This window comes from Ursus americanus, chromosome 6 (assembly GCF_024610735.1).
Source record: "Ursus americanus isolate L20-20 chromosome 6, mUrsAme1.1.p, whole genome shotgun sequence".
Classification (NCBI taxonomy): Eukaryota; Metazoa; Chordata; class Mammalia; order Carnivora; family Ursidae; genus Ursus; species Ursus americanus.
The window spans coordinates 40,292,156-40,316,103 of NC_142132.1; the positions used below are offsets into that span (position 1 = coordinate 40,292,156).

Sequence of the window (23,948 nt, forward strand, 5' to 3'; positions counted from 1 at the left end):
GAGAGGGCCTGCCCTTTAGCTTGAAATCTATTACTTTTTACCTGGGTGACCTTGGACCGCCTTCCTGCCTGTCAATGGGAACCACAGACTTTCTTGGCAGACTCCTTGTTGCGAGCAACCTCTCCCACATAAAGCTTCCTGCAGAGGTCTGGCTGCAGCACACTTCTGGCCCCCAGGGGAGAGAAAGAAGAGCAAGGCTTTTGCTCCCCGGAATTCATTTCTCTTCCTGAGGCCGGAGGAGGTGGGACTTCCAGGCGTGCACAGGGAGCTGAGCAGCCGGCGAGTGGAGAGCTTGGATTAGCCATGTTGGATGGAGAGATGAGGATGCCATAAAGTGCTCTCCACCCCGCTCCCCACACAGCGCTCCCACCCTCCCTGAGGCTAGAAAAGATCAATGACGTGAATGGATTAGGAAAAGCCTGCCTGGCCTCTTCCTGCTGCCACCCCACCTGGGGCTGGAGATTAGTGGGTGGCAGCTTTGTTGGAGGGGGGGGGCACAGACATGTCAATGTCAGCTTTGGTTAAAGGAGCCCTTCCAAGAAGAGAGGACAGAGAGGACCAGCCTTCTTCATTCCTCAGCAAAGCAGCCCTGTGCTTTCTTGTGAGTCTGCACCTTTTCAAAACACAGGGCTCGCTGTTCCGTCTAGTGATTTTCACTCTTCATGCAGGTGTTGGGGATCATTACAGACAGGGCTGCTGCTGGCACCAAATCCAATGCTACATGTGGCAGAGGAAAAGACATGAATCACGCATTGGAGATTAAAAAATGTTGTTAACCTACTTTCCCAGACAGAGGGGAGTGCAGGCAAAGGATGCTGCCTGGGCACCGGTAGCTAGGTCTCTCTAACAGCACAGGCCCCGCTCAGAGGGAGATGCCGTTCTCGGGGTTCGTTTGTTCACTCATTTATTCCCTTAAGCCTTCATCTGGACCTTGAGAACTTGTTTGAAGGTTCTAGCAGGGGACTGCAGCTGCTCATATACCCTTGACCGAAGAACGGTCCTCCTCTATCGGGGAAGGTCGTCCTCTTCCACCCAGCCTGCAGCTTCGGGAGGGACGCACATGGAGCGGTGAGGGAGGAAGGGGACACCTGCCTAGCCAGCCAGATCAGCCGGATCAACCCTGGCGATCAGTGGGGTGACAGATGTCGCAGCCAGATCGCCCTCACATCCTTAAGCCTTCATTTGGGAATTTGCTCGTTCACTGAATCAGCCGGCCAGCCTAGCCAGCACCCCCGTTAGCATTTCTGTAGCTTCTCCTATGTGCCCGGCCCCAGGCACACAGGAGATGCCAGCGTGGTGCCGCGTGCTGCCGAGGGGCCTGGACTGGGCCCGGGCTGCAGCAGTGAGTGAGTGCGGCCCCGATGTGCTTGCAGACATCGCGGAGACTCTGCCACACACGTGTCTTTGCAGGCATGAGCCCGGCCTCTGTGACCCTGGCCAGTGCCCTTCAGGTCAGGGGCGAAGCTCTGTCGGAAGAGGAAATCTGGTCCCTCTTGTCCTTAGGGGCTGAGCGGCTCCTGGAGGACCTCCGTGAAGGTAAGAGACAGTGTTTGGCGCCGCTGAATCCCAGGGAGCTGAGTGCAAAGCTTCCCGACCACATTTCTGGCTGCTGCTTCTCGGACGTGTCATCAGCCCGAAGTATTAGATCAGGTGGGCAAATGACGCCTACCTTTGGCGCTTCACCAGAAGGGCAGGCTTGGCTCTTGGACCTGGCACTCAGCAGAGTTGAAAGGCCTTGTTTCTAGGGAGACGGTGGCTGCAGCTCTCTGGGCCTCTCCCCATACCTGGAGTCGGAGCATAAGGAGACAGGAGGCAGGGGGCAGCTACCTGGACAGCTGACACCTCCAGACTGTCCCCTGCCAGGTGGTGCGTCTCCTTGTGCCCCATCAGGGGATAGAACCCCCACACTAGGTGGTCTAAAGAGGGGGAGGAAGTTTAATACAAAGAATTATTAAATTCTGACTTAAGATCAATTGTAAGATACAAGAAAATTTTACATGGTCCCCAGGGCTGAGGGCAGTACCAGTGAGGCGCAAACTTTGAAAGGAAGCCTCTTTCCCGGCTTGGGTTCGGAGCTGCTGGAGTTGCTGTGCTTGGAGCCCCGATGACAGCGAACTCCGCTGCTCTGCCCGGCAAGAAGTGGCCAGCAGTCACTGGACAAACGAGGCACAGGAATCGCCAGCAGGAGCGAGGGTGACCCCTTGGGTGGAGGCAGGCAGCCGGGAGACACAGCTTCGTGAGCCAGTGCGGGGGCAGGAGGTCTGGAGCCCGTGGGATCTGTGTAGACGGAGGGATCACTTGGCCAGGCCGGGCCGGAAGGTTGCCGCCGGACCGCGGGTCCTGTGCGTGGTGTCTCGAGGCACAGCGACACGGGGCGTCCTCGCGCGCGCTCCGCAACCCTGGAACATCAGGAGGGGTCCCCGCCTCCTGCAGTGTCTCTCCAGCGCCCTCTACTGAGAAAGCTGCAGGTTGCACTCCCTGTAAAGGACAGATGCTCAAGGGAGCCGGTGTAGAGAGATGAATTTGGAGCTGCGAGACATTTCGTTGGTAACTGGACCAAACAGTGAGAACCCACACTCAGATTCAGCTCTGAAGTCACAAAGGCCTGGGAGATCACATGAGTAGCGGGTCCCAGTGTGTCGAGATAAAGGAAGCTGTGCACCTGTCCCTCCAGTTTCCTCTTCCCTGTGATTCTTCACTCCCTGTTCCCTGCCCTGGGGGAGACTGATGAGCAGCGAGCTTCAGTGCACCCGGCAGACCGCTGCCTTGGTCCCAGGCTTGGCTCCAAAGAACTCAGGGCTTATTTCCACGTGGACCTGACCTCTTCTTACCTCTTACCTTGAGACTCTTGCGGCGCTGAGGGATGCAGGTGCTAGTTTTCCTGGCCACCACTGCGGCCACCCTTGGGGACAGGTGCTCCTGAGCTCGCGTGTATCAGGGTTGAATTTACTCCACGTTATGTTTCCCGGGGTCTTGCCCTTAATCCACCCCAGGGGCACCTTCTGGTCACAGTCTCACAACTGGCCCTCCGGACAGTGGTCCCATCTCTATACTCCTCCCATCATGGCCTTGGTTTCAGATTCCTCGGACTATGTGGTCTGTCCCTGGTCGGCCCTGCTGTCTGTAGCCGGAAGTCTTTCTTTCCAGGACCATATTTCTCACATCGAGGCTGCTCCTTTCAAGGCCCCTGAACTGCTCCAGGGACAGAGGGATGACGAGCAGCCTGAAGCATCTCAGGTAAGGGGTGCGGCATCTCTGCAGGACCTCTGGGTCTGTCCTGGGAAAGGCCTCATCCTAGGACCTCGGACCTGTCCCCAAGGAACACTGAGGCAGAGTGGGTTTAAAGAATTCTATTCCCAGGCTTTTCTCATTCTGTCTCCCTCTCTCTCTCTCTCTTTTGCCAGCAATCTATTAGCTCTTAGATGAAGACAGGTCAACTCCTCTGGGCTCCAATTTCTACATCTGTAAAATGGAGTTCATTTGACCTAATCCATCAGCTTATTATAAATATTCAAAAAGAAACATTGGAAAAGTTGTGGCTAAACGGTCTGGGACATTGGTATCCTTGGCAGCGTGTAGCAAAACCCTAAAAAAATCCTCAACTAGGAATTTTTCCTGAGGCGTGAATAGGGATTAGGTTAGCTGCTTGCAATGTTGATTGTTGTATTGTTGATATTAGTGATAAATTGGAAACAAACTAAATGTCCAGTAAATAAGACAGCATTAAAGTGAGGCTGTGGGAGCTTATGGAACGGCTTGAAAAGAACTTAAATATATGCATGTACGATGCGACCTTATTTGAATAAATACACACACGCATGCACACGCGGACACAGAGACAGAGACAGAGATGGGAGAGTTCGTTCTGAAATACATATACCAAGGTGTCTGCAGTGATTCCCTCTGGATGGCAACCTCAGGGGTGATTTCAGCTTTTCCATGGACGTGTTTTGCTTCTGAATAGCGCAAAGTCTAGTAAACATTATTTGCAACTTTAAAAAGAAGAAATTTGAAGGAGAGAGCGGTGTAAGGCAGGCATGCAGCACAGCGGGCCCTTCATCAGTGAGTTCTGCTTCTCCTTCCCGTGCTTTCCTGAGAAGAGGACAACCTGGAAGTCCCGCCTGTCTCAGGAGGCATCCTGGAACTGGGGCTGCTTTTCCTCTGGGCTTGGAGAACAGGGCCTCGGTGGCCTCCGGGGTTGGTTTGTCCGGGCCCACATGTCTCCAAGTCAGATCCCAACAGTGAAAGCAGCAAATTTCCCATGGCAGTGGCCCTGACTCTGTCCCCACACAGCCGGTTACCCAGCAGTCCAGATCCTGACACCCTTTCCTACACTTACAGTATCCCAGGGATGAATCCCTGGACTCCCGTGTTAGACACAGACGTGGGTGCCTCTCGGTCTCTCTATTTGGGTCTCCTTCTCCGATGGTGCGTCCTCCACTCTGGACGCAGCTGCGATATCACAGCTGGAGCCGTGGGACCTGGCTTTCTGAGCAACCACGAGAAGGGCACGTGCTGATGCACCCCGAAAGTGCAGGGGACTTAGTGTCCTGGGGGGGTGAACCTCAGCCAATGGCAGACTGCTGCTTAGTAGGCCAGGAGACAGGGTCCCTGGCCACGGTCTCCCTTACCACATCCCTGCACTCAGTTCTATTAATTGCTCTTCTCTCCCAGCCTCCAGAGGCTTCTCTCTGCATCCAGCTTGGCTCAGGTGCTGTGGGAGGTGAGGTGAGCAATCAGGAAAGTGGTCTCAGCAGAGGCTGTGCTCACAATCGTCCCCCAGCTCTGGGATCCATCCTGAGCTTTGGAGGATATACCCTGACTCCTCTCCCCAGGCCAACATCTAGCTTTCCCCAGCACACAAACTCATGTACCCTACTGCTTGGAGGGTGAATTCCCGTGCAGGTGCAAGGTGTGGGCAGCACTTGAACTGCCATCGCAACCGCGCCATAGTGTGTCATGAACAGAGGGCTTTGGCTACGCGGACCAGAGAGCCTAAAATACAGAGGCTGGAACCCAAGGAAGTCTTGGGATTGGCCAGCAGCTCAGTAAATGTCATCAAGGATCCGGGCTGTGTCTTTCCATCCCACCCTTCTTAGCTGCTGGCTTTTTGCTCTAGTGTCTTGCCTCATGGTCTCAAGATGACAGCAGGGGTTCCACGTATCCCATCAGTGGGCAAGCAAAATGAGGAAAGAGGGGTGCCAGCTACCTGCATTCTTATTGTCAGTAAAGCAAAAGCTTTCTCAAACACCCCTTAATGGACTTCTCCTGCGTCTTTTGCCCAAGCGGGGTGTCATGGTCACTGAGGCTTTAAGCTGCCAGAGTAGGTGGGAGACGGGAAGGTTTATGGGAGTCACGGACGGCTGTCGGGCCAGCCAGCCAACAGGGTCTGCCATGGACGGAACTGGAATGGAGCTTTGTTTGCAGGACTTCGGAATCACCGAGGTGATGGCACTCTAACCTGGTGTTTTTTGTCTTGTGCAGACGCACGTGTATTCTTTGGGCATGACCCTCTACTGGTCAGCAGGCTTTCAAGTCCCACAAAATCAGGTCTGTAAACAAGAGACGCCAAGTCTCGCCAGGTCATGTCTTTGGATTTCATTAGCGGTCTTCTCCAGGACGGGGATCACATGTCTTGTGCCGTGTGCCACTGCTCTGTCCTCCTAGGTTCTAGGAAGGCACTGCCGACCCATCACAGAGATGGTCCTGCTGAGTTCAGAGAGCACTGAGAATGCTGCTCGGCGTGGCAATGCAGCCAGGCACGATCTAGGATTGGCAAGACTTACTGCTCAGAGGAAGTAGCAAACTAGAGGGTTTTATAGATAGCGAAGATACAGATGTAGAAAACAGCCCTTCCTTTTTTTTTCCTTTTGAAGATTTTATTTATTTGACAGAGAGAGACACAGCGAGAGAGGAAACACAGCAGGGGGAGTGGGAGAGGGAGAAGCAGGCTCCCCGCAGAGCAGGGACTCCGACACAGGGCTCAATCCCAGAACGCTGGGATCATGACCTGAGCCAAAGGCAGACGCCTAATGACTGAGCCACCCAGATGCCCCTAGAAAACAGCCCTTCCTGAGGTGAAATGCTGCCCTGAGAAACGGTTTTGTGCTCAGTGAATTTGGGAGAATGCTCACTACAATATCTTCCTCTCAAAGATTTGGCAGAGTAATTTATTAAAGACTCTGAGAAAGCCTAAAGCAAAGGGAATTTTAAACTTTATCACAGCATTGTATGAAAATTTTGACTACAAAAATTGTGTGTGTGTGTGCAAATTGTCATCTGACACTCTAAGAATTCCTTGGAAACCAGTGTAACAAAATCTGGAGAACCCTGTCCGTCCGTCCTCCCTCCCTCCCTCCCTCCCTCCCTCCCTCCCTCCCTCCCTCCCTCCCTCTCACCCTTGCCATCTCTAATTCAATATCCCAATGTTTCCTGGTGCTTTTTGTTCTCACCCCTCTTCATGTGAAATCTTTCTCAGCTTCCCACTACCCACGGGGTTAGGTTCCACTTCTCAGCAGGGCATACCTGGAGCCCCAAACTGGGTTTATACCTGGGCTCTGGTTCCTCTCTGGAGCTCCGCCATCATCTGGGCGGGCTTCCTGGGCGTGGGGCCTGCATAATTGTAGAGTGCCCTGCACTTACAGCGGCCCACGCTTGACTTAATGCTCTGATGTCACCCGCTTGAAATTCTTGAAAGTTTTGAACAAGGGGCCCTGCATTGTCGTGTTTCCCTGGGCTCTGCCCTGCCCATAGTCCCCCTTCTTCTCAGACACACCGCCCCAGCATATACTGTTCCCTCTATCATGGTTCACTCCCCCACTTTTCTCCTGGCTAACCCCAGTGTGCTTTCTGAGATTTAGTTCAAGTTCTTTCCTCCAGGTCCCCACTCCCTCCCCAGGCTGGGTTAGATCTTTTCTTCTGTGTTATTACCACGTCTCGGGCTTCCCAAGGCCACAGTCCTTGTCCCTTGAGTTGACCATCTTTCTCATCAGACTGTGAAGTCCTTGAAAGCAGGGAGCGTCTGCCCCCTTGTACCGCCGGTAGCTGCGGGGTCCCGGGCACATCAGAGGCGCTCGGATTGGCTGCATGAGCCCAGGACACGGTATCCCTCTCACACACGGAGATGGGGATTCACAACTGGTACTCCCTGGCCAGAAATGGTGGTGAAGCCCTTATCTCAAAAATGACTTGCAGTACGCGGGAGGGTGAGAAAAAGCCTGATGTTGGGTCTGAATTTCAGGACTTCCCCATATAAACGGTGGCCATTCAAATGCATGAGGGAATTTCTTAATAAAATGTGTTTTTCTTTTGCTTGATGGGTACGTGTGACATCAAGTTCAGCCAATGATTATTGGCCTTGTGCTGACCACGGGAGATTCCAAAGTAAAGAAAGGCACAGTCCTTCCTTTCCCAGAGCTCACATTCTAGGGGAAAGGCCCCGGTGAGACCCACCTAAATAATCCAAGAAGTAATTTGGCAGAAAGGAATTGAGGAAGTAATTTGAGAAGTAATTGATTACCTTGGAGAGGTAATCAAGAAATAATTTGACAGGTTGCCCAGGTGGGTGTGAGTTGAAGGCTGATCCCTGGTTTGAGCTGAGTGCTTGGCATAGGTGGAAACCCATTCTGTCAAGCACCTATTTTTCATAAGTATTCCAAGCACATGTCTGTGCTCTCTGTGCACCGAAGAACATTCAAGACTAGAAAGCAGCCAACTTCACACAATTGGCGCAGAGATCATTGCTCTGCATTTTGTGGCCCTGGTGTTAGATCTTGCGTCCGTCCCTACACTCTCCAGAAGGGGCGGGTCTCTGTCTAGGGGTGATGAGATCATCCGTGTCCGTGAGTCCCCGCCGCACACCCGACAAGGCACTAGGGTCAGCTGCAGCAGCCGTCCGGACTTCTCATGCAGCCCCTCTTCTCTCCAGCCTCTGCGGCTCCATGAGCCCTTGCACTCCATTCTGCTGACGATGTGTGAAGACCAGCCTCGCAGGCGGCTGCCCCTGCATTCGGTTCTGGAAGCATGTCGGGTTCATCGGGAAGAAGTGGCTGTCTACCCAGCCTCTGCCAATCTCCACGTCCGCCGGCTGGCCGGCTTGGTCCTGGGCACCATCTCCGAGGTCAGTGTAGATATGCGCTTCCCGGCCCAGGCGACACTAGCTTCAGGTAGCTGTTGACATTTAAATTAGCGAAATTATGGTTTATTGAAATGAAATGAAATAAAATATTCCATTCCTCCATCACACCTACCACATTTCAAGAGCTCGGGAGCCACCTGTAGCTGCTGCTGAGCCGGGAGGCCAGGGCAGATACAGAACAATCTCATCACTGCAGTTCCACTGGGCAGCGCTGCCGGAGGCCTTTGGGCGAGCTCCGATTTCCCATGTGGCTGAGACTCCTGGGATCTTCCAAAGAGCCTCTTTCTATAAAAAAGCAATTGTGTTTATAACCCATGAGTCCGTTCACCTATCAAAATTCAACTAGGTCTCATGCAAGGAGCCTTCCCTGACTGTGCCCGCAGTCCCCGGCTCCTCCCTCCCTCTGCTGTCCTGTGTCTGCAGAGAGTCCCCTTGTCGCACATGTCACACGGTGTTGCTTGCCGTCCTTGTGCTCCCCGTCACCTAGCAAGAGGCTGACACCTAGTAGGCATTTGGTTTAGGTTGGGTTCCCTTGAAGCAAAGCCAGAAATGGCGATGCTTATGCGTGTTATTTTTTAAAAGATTTATTTATTTAGGGGCGCCTGGGTGGCACAGAGGTTAAACGTCTGCCTTCGGCTCAGGGCGTGATACTGGCGTTATGGGATCGAGCCCCACATCAGGCTCCTCCGCTATGAGCCTGCTTCTTCCTCTCCCACTCCCCCTGCTTGTGTTCCCTCTCTCGCTGGCTGTCTCTCTCTCTGTCAAATAAATAAATAAAATCTTTAAAAAAAAAGATTTATTTATTTTAGAGAAAGAGAGAGAGAGAGCAGGGGTGGAAGGGGCAGAGGGAGAGGAAGAGAGAATCTCAAGCAGACTCCACACCAAGCACAGGGCCTGATGTGGGGCTTGATCTCACGACCCTGAGATCATGACCTGAGCAGAAACCAAGATCCTTAACGGATTGGACCACTCAGGCGCCCCTATGCATATTATTGATTGGGAAGTGCCCCTAGGAGAGGGGGGATGATGGAAGGAGTTTAAGCCCAGCCAGGAGGTGGTCTCAGGTGGAGACAGCCTCAGCCTGACCCCACGGAGGGTGGGATGGGGGTTCTGGGGCAGGAACTGTGTCAGCGTTGGCCCCTTCGAGGCTGGGGTAGTACCGGGACTGGGGAGAGGCCAGTGACGTGCCTGGGATACAAATGCAAGGAGGTCTGCATTTCAGAGGAACCAGAGGGCGGCAGGGCTGGAGAATGGTCAGATGGCTGTGCACTTGTCCAGGGGGCAGGCTGGAGAGCTGAGCCCAAGACTAATGCAGGAGCCATGTGGATGGAGAGGAGGGGACAGCTGGGGCGGATGCGGCCCCTAGTCATTTAGAAAATGCCTCTCCCATCTTGTCCTCCTTCTTGGACCCCTCTGTCTTGGCATCTGAGCATGCTGCTCCTATTCTTTGAGCCAAAGGAGCTACAGTGAAGCACAAGTCACACGGTGAGGTCGGGGAGATGGACACACAAGAAAACGTGATATAATGTTGTACCGTAGAGGGAGATGTGAGTAAGGTGCCTTGGGGACAGAAGTGGAGAGGTTTGGAAGTAGACAGAACACAACTCTGGGTCTTAGAGGCACAGAGGAGCTTAGCAGGGAGACCCTAGGCAGTAGGGGGAGCGTGTGAGCAAAGGCACAGTTGTGCAGGAGTCCACTGGTAGTGGGGGAGGGGAGCGAAATACCTCTAGGGCGCCTGTGGGTGGTGGGGTCTGGAGCCCGTTCTGGTCACCAGAGTGCATTGTTAGGCTCTCACTGTGTACGGCAGACACTTCCGAACTGACTTCATCGGACAGCCAGTCTGTATGTGTCTAAGCAAATGTCCCCTCTTGACTTTGGGATGCGGATGTGTGACGCACTTGACCTTCAGGTGGAGAGGAGAGTTGTGGAAGAGAGCTCCTCCGTGCAGCAGGACAGAAGCTGCCTCCTCAGGCACAGGCTGCCTCCGGCGAGCTGCCAGAGCCCAGCAGCACGGGCCCTGCAGCCCCTGCACCCCTGCAGAGGTGGGTATGGCAACCCGAGCGTGCCTGTTCTCTCCTTTCCTGCCCCAGTGGGCCAGATGTCCGCCCGTGCAAGCTCCCCTCTTCCAGGGAGCCCCCAAAGAGAGAGGGCTGTGTCCTTGGGAAAGTTTCATTTGGAAATATTATGTATACCAAACATAAACTCTTTTTTTAAAAATTAAGTTTGAACTGTCCGAGTTGATAAAACAAATTTCAATACACAACATAAGAGCAAAATTTTCTATGAATTAATGTCTAGGTGGAGCAAAAGGAAAAGCAATCTTTAAAAGACTGCTTTTGTTGTTGCTCTAGCTGTGTTAAAGATACGGTTTTTAGAATAATCTTCAAATCTTCTACTGTTCTCTACTCTTCAACTGAATCTGAGGGGTAACTGGGTGAGGGGCACCTGATGGAATGAGCACTGGCTATTATATGCAACTGATGAATTGCTAAATTCTATCTCTGAAACTAATAATATAGTATATGTTAACTAAATTGAATTTAAATGAAAAATTTTAAAAAATTGATGTTATTTTTGCTGTCTCTATAAAACAAGGCACTCTTTGCCACTAGATTTTGTCTCTCCCCCTCAAAAAAATAAGCTCCCCTGACTCTCTGTAACTGGCATTTCCATTTCTCACATGAGCAAATAGACTCAGAGAGGGTAAGTAATTTTGCCAAAGTCACACAGCCAGTAAGTCACGATGCTGATACCCACACTCCAGGCTGCTTGATTCAAGAGAGTCATGCTCTTTGCATCTTCTCGTGCCCTCCACCATGCTGTTTTCTTAGTTTCAGAGAGAAGCACAGAGACCCAGAGCTCCCTGGAGCCCAATCTGAGCACCTCAGCACACAGTCACCACAGCCTCTCGGTTAGCAGGTAAGCAGCAAGGTGTGCAGGTGTCAGCCGTTTGTGGGGACTGCTGTTTCTTCTTGACTGATTACTGATGCGAAACCTTTTGCTTCTCCAGAAAAAGCTGATCCTATTCCAATGGCAGGTGAAAAACAAAACAAAACAGACCCCTCATTTAAGCAGATGTGCAGCCGTGGTGATGAGGGGCCAGGTGGCAGCTGGGCTCTCAGGGTATCCCGTCTCCTCTGGGCATCGAGTTCAGGCCCAGTTCTGTTACAACAGCATGCCTCCGTGTTGTGATCACCTGTTGCCCCACGAGGCGGCATAACAAATGACCGCAAAACACAGTGTTTAAAAATAATGGTTTACGGTGGCTCAGTCAGTTAGGCATCTGCCTTTGGCTCAGGTCATGATCTTGGGGTCCTAGGATCGAGCCCCACGTTGGGCTCCCTGCTCAGCGGGAAGTCTGCTTCTGTCTCCCCCTCTTCCTCTCCCCCCCACCCCACTCGTGCTCTCAATCTCTCAAATAAATAAATACAGTCTTTTAAGAAAATAATGGTTTGTTCAGCTCTCGATTATGTGAGTTGGGACATTCAGGCTGTGCTCAGCTGGGAGGTTCTTCTGGACTCTGCTGGATGCCCTTGGGCTCTGTGATCAGCCACAGCCCAGCCAGGCAGCTTCACTTCTGGGGGTGGCCGGCTGTTGTCTGGGGCAGCCCCAGTTCTTCACCAGCAGGCTAGCCTGAGATTGTCCTTGTGACAATGGCAGAGTTGAGAGAGAGAGAGAGGGAGGGAGGGGGGAAGGGACAAAGGGAGAGAGATGCAAAGGGCATGGGTCGGGGAGAAGAAGGGGCTGGTTTTGGAATCAATCTAACATAATGCTTGAATCTGCTCAAAACCCACAGGGGACCATATCTTCCCACATCTGGAACATAAGGAATTTTGAAACTTGGGTGTTTATTTCTTTACATATTGATTTGTTGTCCTTCCACGGTTCAACCAAGGGCTGTGGCAATATTGACGTCACATACACAGGTGGGGCCTTGACTGGATGCTGTAGGGTTTACCTCACAGTGATTTTTTTTCCTGCTATTTAAAACCCTATTTTCTATTTTCCCAATGAAAACAGCTTTTTTTTTTGATTCCATAAACAATGCATTTTTTTTATTTTACCAAAACATTTTGAACGATATATAAAATTCTAAGCAGGAGAGTCAGAACCCCCTGTGAGCCCATCACTGGCTTCAAGCTGTTCAGGAGCTGGGTCATAGGACCTGCCTGTCCTGGGCACAGCGAGCTGAAGAAGGGCTGTGGGGTGGGGAAGAAGCGGACGGGGGCCTTGCACCTCCTATCCAGCCCCGCTCCTGTGACTGTAGCCTCAGCGGCCTCACCGGAAAAATGGGTATGGTAACTCCCCCCCGTAGACGTGGGGCGAAGGGAAAGCAGCGGACACACCCCGCACAGCTGAGCACCTGCGCGCCGTGGGCTTTCACTGCTGGGGGCTGTTTCCATCCTGCATCATCTCTCCCCTTCTTGACCCACCGGCCAGCGCTCTTCCAGCAGAAGCTCCCCAAGGGCTTCGCGACGGACAGCAGCTCTGCTCCAGTGCTGCTCTCTCTGTGGCAGCAGAAAGCTCACAGCCGGCAGCTCCTTCTCAGAGGGCTTTTCCGCAAAGAAAAGGGAAGGTGAGCAAAAGAGGACCGAAGGACATTCTCCAAAGAGGTTTGAGTGGCGAGTTGTGTGTGGCTGACACCGTCGTGGAAAATGGGCAGGGTCCTCTGTGGGCTGGGGTTGGGGCAGGCTCCCTGGGCTGAGATTTCCAGCATTAGACTGAAACTTGACATTTGACGATTATCATACGATTTCTCTCATCTATGGAACATAAGAACTAGGAAGATCGGTAGGGGAAGAAAGGGATAAAGAAAGGGGGGGTAATCAGAAGGGAATGAAGCATGAGAGACTATGGACTCTGAGAAACAAACTGAGGGCTTCAGAGGGGAGGGGATGGGGGAATGGGATAAACTGGTGATGGGTAGTAAGGAGGGCACGTATTGCATGGTGCACTGGGTGCTGTATGCAACTAATGAATCATCGAACTTTACATCGGAAACCAGGGATGTACTGTATGGTGACTAACATAATATAATAAAAAAAAACATTAAAAAAAAACCCTTGACATTTGCAAGCCGGGGCAATAGGTGTTTATTGGGCGGGCTTGCGGAGGTGGACACTGTGTAGGGTAGAAGGTGGATGGGGTCAGGTCCCACCGTTCAGGAAGCTGATTGCCATCAATGTGGGGTGGGAGCAAAACAAGGTTTGTGATAAAAGGGCCCAGTATACTTGGAAAGAGCCTTCTGAGCAGGCAAAGTGCAGGGGCAAAGGTCTGGGAGGGGCAGAGGAAGAGAGGTTCTCCAATCTGCTTGGTACAAAGGGTAATAGATTTGGGCAAGTTGGGGAGCAGAGGCTGCAGAGTGGCCAGGCCAGCCCGCCCTGGCCTTGACGTCCAGGCCGACAGGAGGGACAATGTCTGGCAGCCCCTGCAGTGTGCTCGTGCCTCCGGGGACCCTGTCTGCTTGCAGGCAGGCTGGGCTCTACTGAGGGTCCAGCTTGCTAAGCCTGTGCTGGAGGATGAGATCAGGGCTGGTCTCGGGGTGCAACCTCTGCCAGAAACAGCCCTGGCATCAGCCAGCACAGCCACTTCCGGTATTTGGAAGAAAAGCACCCCTTCCTTGAACAACACTGCCATTGGCTGAAAATTGTTTTAGTAACCACACAAGCCCTCAGTGGGCGCGAAGGGATAAGGGTCTGTTGGAGCAGGGACAGGCCCCCTGCTTGGCTCTTCGCTGAGGAGGCTGCCTTCACTGGGCATTCTCTCTGTCCATCTGCATCCCTTTGGGAACATCAGACCCAGATGCCCCCAGAAAGCCTTCGTCTGTCTGCCTATCTGTTGCAGAGAGATTTGCTCAGAGCTCCTTAACCAATTTGACATGAGTTGAGCCTAGCGTAGCCTCGGGACGTCCTCTCCCTTATGGCTCTGGACTCCCACACTCCCCGCCGGCCCCTGCTGCCCTCAGAGACCACTCTCACGTCCTCATGTAGACAGGGTCGGGGGGCCTTCTTCCCCTCCTTTGGTTTTTCTCCATGATCACTCACCAAGGACGCTTCTACTGGAGATTCTCACAGGACACACGTCATGCGCTGGTTGGCCCTTTGGGCTTTTGCAACAGGAGTCTGATTGGTTCCCTTGGGGGGCACATTAGTAGGCCCACCCAATCCTATCACTCTCAGGTGTTGGATTTGGGCAAGTTTCTTAACCTCTTGGAGCCTCAATTTCCTGCCCGATGGGTTGAGAATATGCACCCCACAGGATGGTGGCTGGGTCTGACTAAAGATAGGTATGAAAGTATTTCCCCGTCACGAGTGTGGTACAAACAATGTAAAATTAGAAATAGCTGTCCATGCATGTTATTGATTCAACATACAGAGAAAGATGTTTCATTCAATTGAAATCTAAAGGTATTTTTGCTTTAGAAAATCTCCAGCATATAATATATATTTGAATTATAAAACATGTTTTATAATTTTGATACATATAAAAGATTATGTAATGATGCATGAATTATGAAACGTACAATGAAGTGAACACCCAACTTAAGAGCGAGGACATTGCTAAGAGCACAGTACCCACTGCCAAGACATTGGCTTTGAGATGCCCAGCCTCGCTGGGGCCTCAGCCCAGTTGAGCCCCATTTCCCCAAAGCCTGTTTCCTGCTGGCTCTGGGGAAAGGAGTGCTGGTTAGGGGGTGAGGGGAGGTGAGTGCATGGGGGAAGCCCAGTCCCAGAGCTGGGGGGCCAGACCCCCTGGAATGTGACTTCTCTTCTGGACCATGAGTGACTTTGAATGTTTTTCCCAGTTCTCTAGACCAGAGTTCGTCTCGCTGGCTGGAGAGGCCCCGGTGACTTTGCATCTGCCCGGCTCAATTGTGGTAACTTAACTGCTGGGTTAACTGGGCAGGGGCAGGGGGTGCTGAGGGAACCACCCTACTGGGCAGGCCTGGAGGCTGATTGACCTCTGACTGGGGTCTCAGGCTGGGAGGGCCCTGGGGGGTGCTCACTCGCTCCTCCAGATTCCTGCCAGAGCCCTCCGCCGAGTCACACTCCTGCTTCCTGTCCTTCAACACTTCCTCTTCTCCTTGAACAGGAGCCCTCTGCTACTTCTGGTTCAGCTCCCTTGTCTTTCCAGACTCAGCTCAACTTGGTCCCCTTAACGAGTCAGGAAATATTGTTTAAGCATCTAGCAGGTGCCAGGCACTACTCCAGACCCCAGATCGTTCATGTGAACAAAATAGAGTCCTTTCCACGTGGAGCTTACATTCTAGCATATTTGCATTTGTCTAGTTTCTGAGGTGGAAAAGTCAGTCTTCCTTCCCCTAGCCCTGCTGTCCCAGTCCCAGGAAGACTGTGGATCCCAGAGAGGTTCAACATCTGTATGGAGAGACATTTGGTACCTGGACTGGAGATGGGTGAGAGGCTTGTCCCTGCTAAGACCCACTGAAAGAGCTTTGGTGATACCAGCCCAGAGTGGGGACAAGCCACCGCCATGCCCTGCTCCAAGATGTCTTGGGGGAGGTAGTGTGCGCTTCTCGGACCCTTCCTGAGCCAGCCCCCTGCAGAGGAAGGGAATGATAGGCTCCCCTGGGTGGAGAGTAGAAAGGGTGAGTGGGAGGGACAGGTTGAGGGGGCTGGAGCACCATGAGTGGGCATTAGCAGCCAGAACCCGTCCTGGCAGGTGGGGACACGGAAGCTCATGAGCAGCTCCATTGTCCCTTGAGACCTCACGTAGAAAACACATGTTCAAGGACACAGTTATTAAGAATTTCAAGAGGGCACTTGCAGAGCATTACACCCAAGCAGAGGGCCCTTCAGAGCACATGCGGTGCCCCCCCCCCACCTCTCTCCCAGCCCCTGTACCAGGGTGTCTCAGAGTATACTGTGTGATCAGCCCTGCCCAGAATCATAGGGGAAACCTCTCCCACAGGGTCCTCAGGTCTCTACTGGCCCCTGGAGTGTGGGGCTGCCCCTGGGTGCCATGAGAGATAAGGTGTGGCCATCAAGTCACACATGCCAGTGTCCATCCATGACTGTCCTCTAATGAGGACTTTCTGGGGGGAGATCTGGGGGACACAGGGGATACTCAGCCTATGTCCTTAGGGAGGCCAGGGCTCTGAGCACAAGGTAGGGAGTGGGCAGCTCTACCCTCCAGGACACAGGCAAGGGTTTTGAGTCAGACCTGAAAGACTGATAGGAACTTGCTGTATGGGAAAGGAAAGGAAGAGTATTCTGGGCAGAGGGCATTGTGTGCAAGGACACAGGCCGACAAGCCCACACGGTGGCAGAATGATGGGGCATTCTGGGTGGCTGAGCAGTGGCGACTGTGGTCAGGGTGGGGTGTGGTGGCAGATGAATCTGGAATTAATCTGAGCAGGGTGAAGCGAGAAAGCAGACTGCTGCTCATCTTCGGATGTGGCCCTGCTGACCCATGTCTGGATTCAGAGCACTCCCCGTAGCCTCTGCCTTTTCACTGGATCCATACCCACCACCCCTAGTCTCTCTGCTGGGCTGTCCCCAGAGGGACAGATTCAGGGTCCCCAGAGGGACAGATTTGACACCCCTGGGACATCTGATCCAGCGATGAGGGCCCTGAGCAGCCTAAGCCCTCCCAGGAAGTGGAGCCCATGGGACAGCTGGGATTTCAACAAAGGGGAGGCATCTAGACCCGCTCCCAGCCTTCACGGTCCCTGTGGAGCCTGGCAGGGAGCGTGCATTTGAGCCCCGCTCTGCCTCTTACCAACTCTGGCACAGTCCCTTGCTATCCTTACTGTCCCTTACTGCTAAACAAGTTCCTTACTATCTCTGAAACCCATCTCTCCTCTGCCGTATGGGAACCCTAACGTACTTATTTCTTAGGGTTGTTTGTCATTACGTGAGACGACGTGTATAAAATACTCAGCACGGTAGCCAGCCCACAGCAAAGACTCCATGTCTTGTGGTTATTGTTACAACTGATACTATCTGTTGTTTTCAGACCAAAAAAGGGAAATCCTACTTGGCTCTCAGGGACCTCTGTGTGGTGCTGTTGAGCGGGCAGCGTCTGGAGGTGAAATGTGACATGATGTCTACAGCGGGAGCCGTCTTCGGTGCTGTCGTGTCCTTTGTCAACCTTGCGGAGCTCGCCTACTTTGGCTTGGCTTACGTGAAAGGTAAGTGGCTCCTGGGCAGCCCATGTAACCCAGATCTCCGGGTACCTGGGCACCGTTCCTTCAAAAAAAAAAAAATGGCTTGAGGCTGGGAAGCGTCACCTTGCATGTCTAGACATCGGTTAGCACGGGGACTGCTTCCAGGGCTCATTGCAAAGCGTCAAGGAAGCTCAGAAGACTATAACGAAAGAGGGTGTGAAAGATAGTGTGGGTTCTGTAACGTGCTGGGTCGGGCTGACCAATCTTAAAGCACTGAGGTCAGATAAGTGACGGTTGAAAGCATTTCCGTGTGGGTGGGAATACGAAATGGTACAGCCACTGTGGAAAACAGAATGGTGGTTCCTCAAAAAGCGAGAAATAGATTTATCACGTGATCTGGCAATTCCACTTTTGTACACGTGCCCCAGATAATCGAAAGCAGGGTCCTCAAGAGAGATTTTTACACCCATGTTTGTAGGAACCTTGTTCCCAGTAGCTAAAATGGGGAGGCAACCCACATGTCCATTGACAGAGGAATGTGTAAGCAAAATGTGGTGTCTACATACAATGGAATGTTAGCCCACCTTAAAAAGGAAGGAAATTCTGACATATGCTACAACATGGAGGCACCTGGAGGATGTCATGCCAAGTGAAGTAAAACAGTTGCAAAAAGACAAATATTGTGTGACTCCACCTGTGTGAGTACCTAGAATAGTCCAAGTCGTAGAGACAAAAAGCAGAATGGTGGTTGCCAGGGGCTGAGCGGAGGCGGACTGGGCGATATGGTTTGATGGGCTTAGAGCTGCAGTTCCACGCCCCGAAGATGCTGGAGCTGGACGGTGGTGACGGCTGCACAACCGTGTGAATATACTTAATAGTACTGAGCGTACATTTAACTGTGGTTAAGATGGTAAATTTGTTATTATGTGTATTTGACCACAATAAAAAATTTAAAAAAAATTTCCATCTAGTCATACAGGACTGATGGGAAATGGGCACCCCACCCAGGAGCGTAAGTTAAGAATCCATTATGAAGACCCTGAAGGAAAGCCTTCTTCCCTTCCTCCCATCTCTGCCCTTCCATTAAGGGGCTCCTATTTCCATCTACGCAAATATACCTTTGCGGTTGGTGAAGCTCTTTAACCACTGCGTGGGAAAATGGGAAAGAGGCGGGCTTGGGATCATTTGCGCTGTCAGGTTCAAGTCCGGCTGTGCCATCCGTCTTGCTTAGGAGTCGACATCTCAGCGTTCTTCTATTCTCCCAGCCCCGATGGGAGGAGCTCGGGAGCTTGTGCGGCGTTATTCAGTGTGCCATGGGGGGGGGTGTCCTCTCCCCACAGCTCTCCGCAGACCTCAGGAAGAGCCCTCTCCTAAATAAAACTGAACAACTGCTATATGCTTTGATGTGATGTCCTGACCTTTGCTTGATCTTTTGTAAAGTGTGAATAGAAGAATCTTTAGGAAACATTGTATTTTTATTGATATGTAACATGCAACGGACAGGCACCCAGTGCGCTTGCTCTGAGTCCAGCCTTGCACTTATCCCGGATTGCTTCCTCCCAGTCAGGTGCCTCCCAGACCCCTCCCTGTGGACATTCTAGAGCTGCTTCCCTGGGGCGTCCTGGGTAAATCATTCAAAAGTCACCAGTCTGGGGTTTGGAAATAAACCCACTTGGGAGGGTTTTCTAGCCAAACTATAATGGAGACCTGCGTATGGCTTGGAGAGAAGTGGCCCTAAGGGAAGGGTGAGTTGGTGTGGGGAATCAGACTCAGCACCAAGGGCTGAGAGCAGAGGGGACGAAGGTCTGGGCGCAGCATGGTGAATGCTATTTGAACTTCTCTGGACACCTCCCTTCCTTTCCCCAGCATGCACAGCTTTTGAGAGAAAAGGTTGGTTATCCACTTAACAGATCTGCTTTCCAAAGCTTGGCACAACTTCTGTGCCCAGGCGACCTGCTATCGTGTGGCCTCTGGGCTGAGAGGGGGAAGCATGGAGGAGGGTGTGGGGCAGGGCGGGGCAGGGCTGGGGCAGACCCGCAGGGGTCCCAGAAGGAGTGGGGAGGGCTGTCAGGCTTCACCTTGAGGAGAACAGAGGGACAGAAGCAGTGCCTGAGGGGCTGGGGCTGATTCAGCCTCCCTCGCAGAGCTGCTGGAGGACAGACTCCGTAGGAGCAGAAGTCCTGAGCTTGGATGGGAGTTTCTAGGCCGGCCACATTCAGGTCAGAAGGCAAAGGTGACTTCGCTCATGCCCTGTCTCGGTTTACTGGGGCTGCTCAAGTAAAATACTGCAGACTAGGAGGGTTAAACCATAGATCTTTATATCTCACAGTTCTGGAGCCTGGGAAGTCCAAGATCAGGGTTGGAGCAATGGTCAGGTTTGGGGTTTGGCTCCTGGCTCCCAGATGGCTACCTTCTCATGGGGTCCTTACATGGCAGAGAGAGTGAGCCCTGGTCTCTTCCTCTTACTACACGAATCCCATCATGGGGGTCCCACGATAAACCTAGCTACCTTCCAGAGGCTCCACCTTACCACCGTTACATTAGGGGTAAGAACTTTCGGGAGATAAAAGCATTCAGTCCGTATCGTGCCAATGGCTGGGGAAGCTTGGGGTTAGTCCAGTTGAGACAGAGGGCCTGGCCCACGGCAGGACTGGAATGAATACTCATTCCTCTGTTTTTCACCCATCTGCATAGGGCAGTAGCTGAAAGGCTGCTATGAAGTGATACCTTCTCTGAAATAAATGATCACGTTTCTCCTCTTGGTGCCGAGTTCCTCTTCCTTGACTCTCTCCTCCTTGTCTCTGACTCCTGGCCTCTCGCAGACCCAGCAAAGGTCCTGTGGTGACAGGTGTCCGGAGGACTTGCTTCCTGCTCTCTCCCGCCCTTAGAGGTCTCCTGTCTGACCCTTCTGGGCAGAGCTCAGGGCTGTGGGTCTGAATGGGTGGTGCTCGCCTGACTGTTTTTCCCTCTCTACTTTCATTTCAGGGAAAGAGTTCTTTTTCTTGGACCACGAAACCAGGTTATGCAAGATAGCCCCTGAAGGCTGGAGTGAGCAGCCCCAGAAGAAGACCTCCTCGGACACCTTCACACTCTTCCTGAGGATAAAGTTCTTTGCCAGCTGCTGTGCACAACTGCAGTGAGTGCTCCAAAAATCTTCATTCGTTCCTGCAGGGACCTGTGGATGTGCTGGCTGACGTCAGAGTTAGAGATAATGGGTAGCAAGTGCTTGGCGAATTGTAAATTACGTGTAAAGAACAACAGTCCTTGTGGTTGATCACGTTGATTAGATTCCAATATTAAACAAAAAAGGGGGGAAGTCAGTGTTTGGGCCCCGGTCAAAACGAAGTTGCCCTTTTGTTTCAGACATGGTCCACCCAAAGTCAAACTTCTCCCTTGTCCCCAGCATGACCCTCCCTCAGCAGCCCAGCGTTCAGGGTTGGAGGAAAGATTAATGTATGACTGTGGAGTTGGGTCATTGCCTCTTTATTCCTTTGCTTACTAAAAACATCATCCGAATATCAGTTTTCTCACTTGAACCGCAGCAACAAGCATCTCTATGGGCGTTGTGTCAAGTGCCAGGCACAGAGTAGTCCTCAACTCGGGGCAGGAGGCACGATGTGGACAAAGGAGACCACACTGGTCTTACTGACTTTGCGTTCTGGGTTCTGTTGGCTTGTATCCTATCTTTTGTCTTTCCCTGCTTCCCAGACTGTGAAAACCCTCTGGTTTTAGTGTTCTCCTTCCCCCCCAGCATTCCAGTGGCCTTTATTCCTGCATCTCTCTCCCAGGCACAGCCAGACAAGGCATCAATTTTATCTGCAGCTTCGGAAAGACATCCTGGAGGAGAAGCTCTACTGCAATGATGAGACACTGCTGCAACTGGCGGTCCTTGCCTTGCAGGCTGAGTTTGGCAATTACCCCGAGGAGGTAGGGGTGGAAACCTGGGTCCCATGGTGGGGTCATTGGAGAAGCAGTTATGGGAAAGGGGGGAACTATTAGAAATATGGAGACTGAGACTTTGAGAAGTGTTTTCAGCGTCTATCACTAAGATTGAGGTAAATGGTATCCATTCATCTATCCATCCACCCATCCATCAATGTACCTACCTATATGTCCCTCCACCCACCCATGTATCCACCCATCCATCCACCCATTCATCCACCCATCCACCTGTATGTCCAACCACCCAGCCACCTATCCATCTAACCATCCATCCATCCATCCATCCATCCATCCATCTATCCATCCATCCATCCATCCATCTATCCATCCATCCATCCATCCATCCGTCCACCCGTCCACCCATCCACACATCCAAAAAGCTTTCATTGAGTGCTCTTCACTAGGCTCTGGGGGATACAAAGATGAGCAAGTCAAGTGTATACATTGTAATGTAGTTCTAATCTAAGGGTTCTCCTGAAAACAATAATTTAGTAATTTATTGAGTTCCCATCATTATCATCATCATTACCACCAGTAATAGACAACCTTTATTAAGAGATCACACTGTACTTACTGTTGACCTAGACATTTTCCATAGTTGTTAACTCACTCAGTCCTCACAGCAGCATTGCTATTACTCTCATGTTGGGGAAGAACAATCTGAGACTCATGTGGCTGGAGAATGGTAAAGTCTAAATTTGAGCCTAGGTGTGTCTGACTCCAAGGCCAGTGCCGATTCTGCTGGACACACTGCCTCTCAAAGTCTCTAATCTTTTTGACCAAGCCCTTGTCCCTGCAGCAGAACCACATGTAAGTTTCTTTGATTGAATTTGCCTGCGATAGTCCTGTGTTACTGTCCTCGGGGACTTTGTAGAGGTTACTGGTTATTTAATTTGCAGATACATCAAAGTTGGGAAGGATGATATTAATACATTCACTTACTTATTTAAGATTCAAAATGGGGACAGCAGGCAGGAAAGAGAGAGCAGCCAGGTGAGCTATGACAGAGAGCCGGGCAACTTTGCTCTGGGTTCCCAAATCCCCCACCCATGTTCCAGATGAGGGGAAAGGGGCTTTGCAACAGACCTCAACTGAAACTGAGTCATGTGACCCAGCGGTGTGACATGCCATCCCAATGCGGAGTCCGCATCAGTGAAGGTGGAGAGGGAAGAGCGAGGAAGGTGGGCTCCCCACCAGCCCACTGGGCTTGATCTTGGTGGGTATTGCCATTGTCATGTGAGAAAAGCTGGGTGCTTCTAGGAAGTGTTTAACTTGGAGAAGATACACTCAAGAGAGGACCTGAGGACTGTGTGAAGGAGGAATCCGTTGCTCAAAAGGAAGAAAAGTACGAGGTCCAATCCCTATACCCCTGGGCCTTTGCATGCTTTTCCAGCAGCCTCTGCACCGTCATCCCCACCTTACCCACCCTCCACAACTTCCTGGCCTCTCTATAAGTAGAAGAACCCCCCCTCCACCCTTGGGTGCTTTTTGACATCTCCTTCCCACCTCTTGGCCAGGATAAGTGATGATTCAGTGCTGTCCTGTTAGCAAGTGACAGAAAATCAAGCTCAGATTGGCTTGAATAAAACGTGTAATGTATTATCTTGCAAGACCAGGTCCTCCCTACCCTTTTGACAGGCTTCTCTAGTCCTTTTACGGCGTACCTGGTAGCTCCTTCTTCTCTCCTTTTAGCCTCCAGGGCTGGGGGCCTAACCATGCCTAGGGCTTGCTGGGCGTAGGGACTCAAAGGACATCAGCAGGCCTCGGGCTTCCTGCGTCTCTGGGCTGTGCTTTCCTCCACAGGTCTGTGTTCAGCGGCTTCTAGAGTCTACCCTCCAAGTTGCAACCTTGCACCAAAGGGAGGGGCTTCCTTTCTCTCCCTCTTTCTCTGTCTCCCCGTCTCTCAGTAATACCGTGGAAATCCTGCAGTTCTCTCTCATTGGTTCTGATAAGGTCATGTGTCCACTCAAGCCAGTCACTGTGGCAGGAGATGTCATGCTCTGATTTGTTAGACTTGAGTTACATGGCAACCCTGAGAACCAGGGTAGAGTTCACACTATGCAAAGGCATGGACTGAGAGGGAGGAGAGATGGCTTCCATTTCCGGAAAGAGAGGGAGTGGCTGCACGTGGCTAAAAATATGTCTACCACCAGTGAGCACTTAGTGGTCAGCCATGCTACCTCTTTGGTGACCAAAGGAGCTGTGTTTGGCTGAAGTTCTGAGTCTGCTGGGGTCATTTGGTCTGACCTCACGTTATGGGCTGAAGTATGTTCTGTTCCTTCAAAATTTGTATGTTGAAGCTCTAACCCCTAGTATTCAGAATATGACTGTATTTGGAGATGGGGTCTTTAAAGAGGTGGTTATGTCAAAATGACGCTTTCTGGTTGGGTCTTACTCCAATCTGACTGGAGTCCTTATAAGAAGAGATTAGGACACACAGAGAGACACCACGATGCAGGAGCACAGGGGAGAGACCATATGGAAACACAGGGAGAAGACGGCCATCTCTGAGCCAAGGTGAGAGGCTTCAGAAGAAACCAACCCTGCCGACACCTTGATCTTGGATTTCTAGCTTCCAGAACTGTGAGAGAATAAATTGCCATCATTTAAGGCACCCAGCCTGTGGTATTTGTTATGACAGCCCTGCCAACGAACACACCTGGAGTCTGAGAAGGAGAAGCTCCAGCCACCACCCAGTGTGGACGCCGCGCAGAGAACTGTGGTCTTTGTCCTCACACAGCA

The 23,948-nt window shown here is 51.9% G+C and overlaps 1 protein-coding gene across 1 annotated transcript in view; it reads left to right on the forward strand.

The window, feature by feature from the left end:
* Positions 1-1,029: 1,029 nt before the first annotated feature.
* The window catches only part of FRMPD2 (FERM and PDZ domain containing 2), an 82,126-nt gene continuing 59,207 nt past the window's right edge, over positions 1,030-23,948 (forward strand). Inside the window, exons 1-10 of the mRNA XM_087862953.1 lie at positions 1,030-1,536; positions 3,080-3,237; positions 7,928-8,119; positions 10,047-10,179; positions 10,969-11,056; positions 12,578-12,713; positions 14,943-15,014; positions 17,114-17,288; positions 20,250-20,400; positions 21,053-21,191. Of these exons, the coding sequence (XP_087719079.1) occupies positions 1,362-1,536; positions 3,080-3,237; positions 7,928-8,119; positions 10,047-10,179; positions 10,969-11,056; positions 12,578-12,713; positions 14,943-15,014; positions 17,114-17,288; positions 20,250-20,400; positions 21,053-21,191 (1,419 nt within the window). The 5' untranslated portion in view covers positions 1,030-1,361. The remainder of the gene's footprint in view (positions 1,537-3,079; positions 3,238-7,927; positions 8,120-10,046; positions 10,180-10,968; positions 11,057-12,577; positions 12,714-14,942; positions 15,015-17,113; positions 17,289-20,249; positions 20,401-21,052; positions 21,192-23,948) is intronic.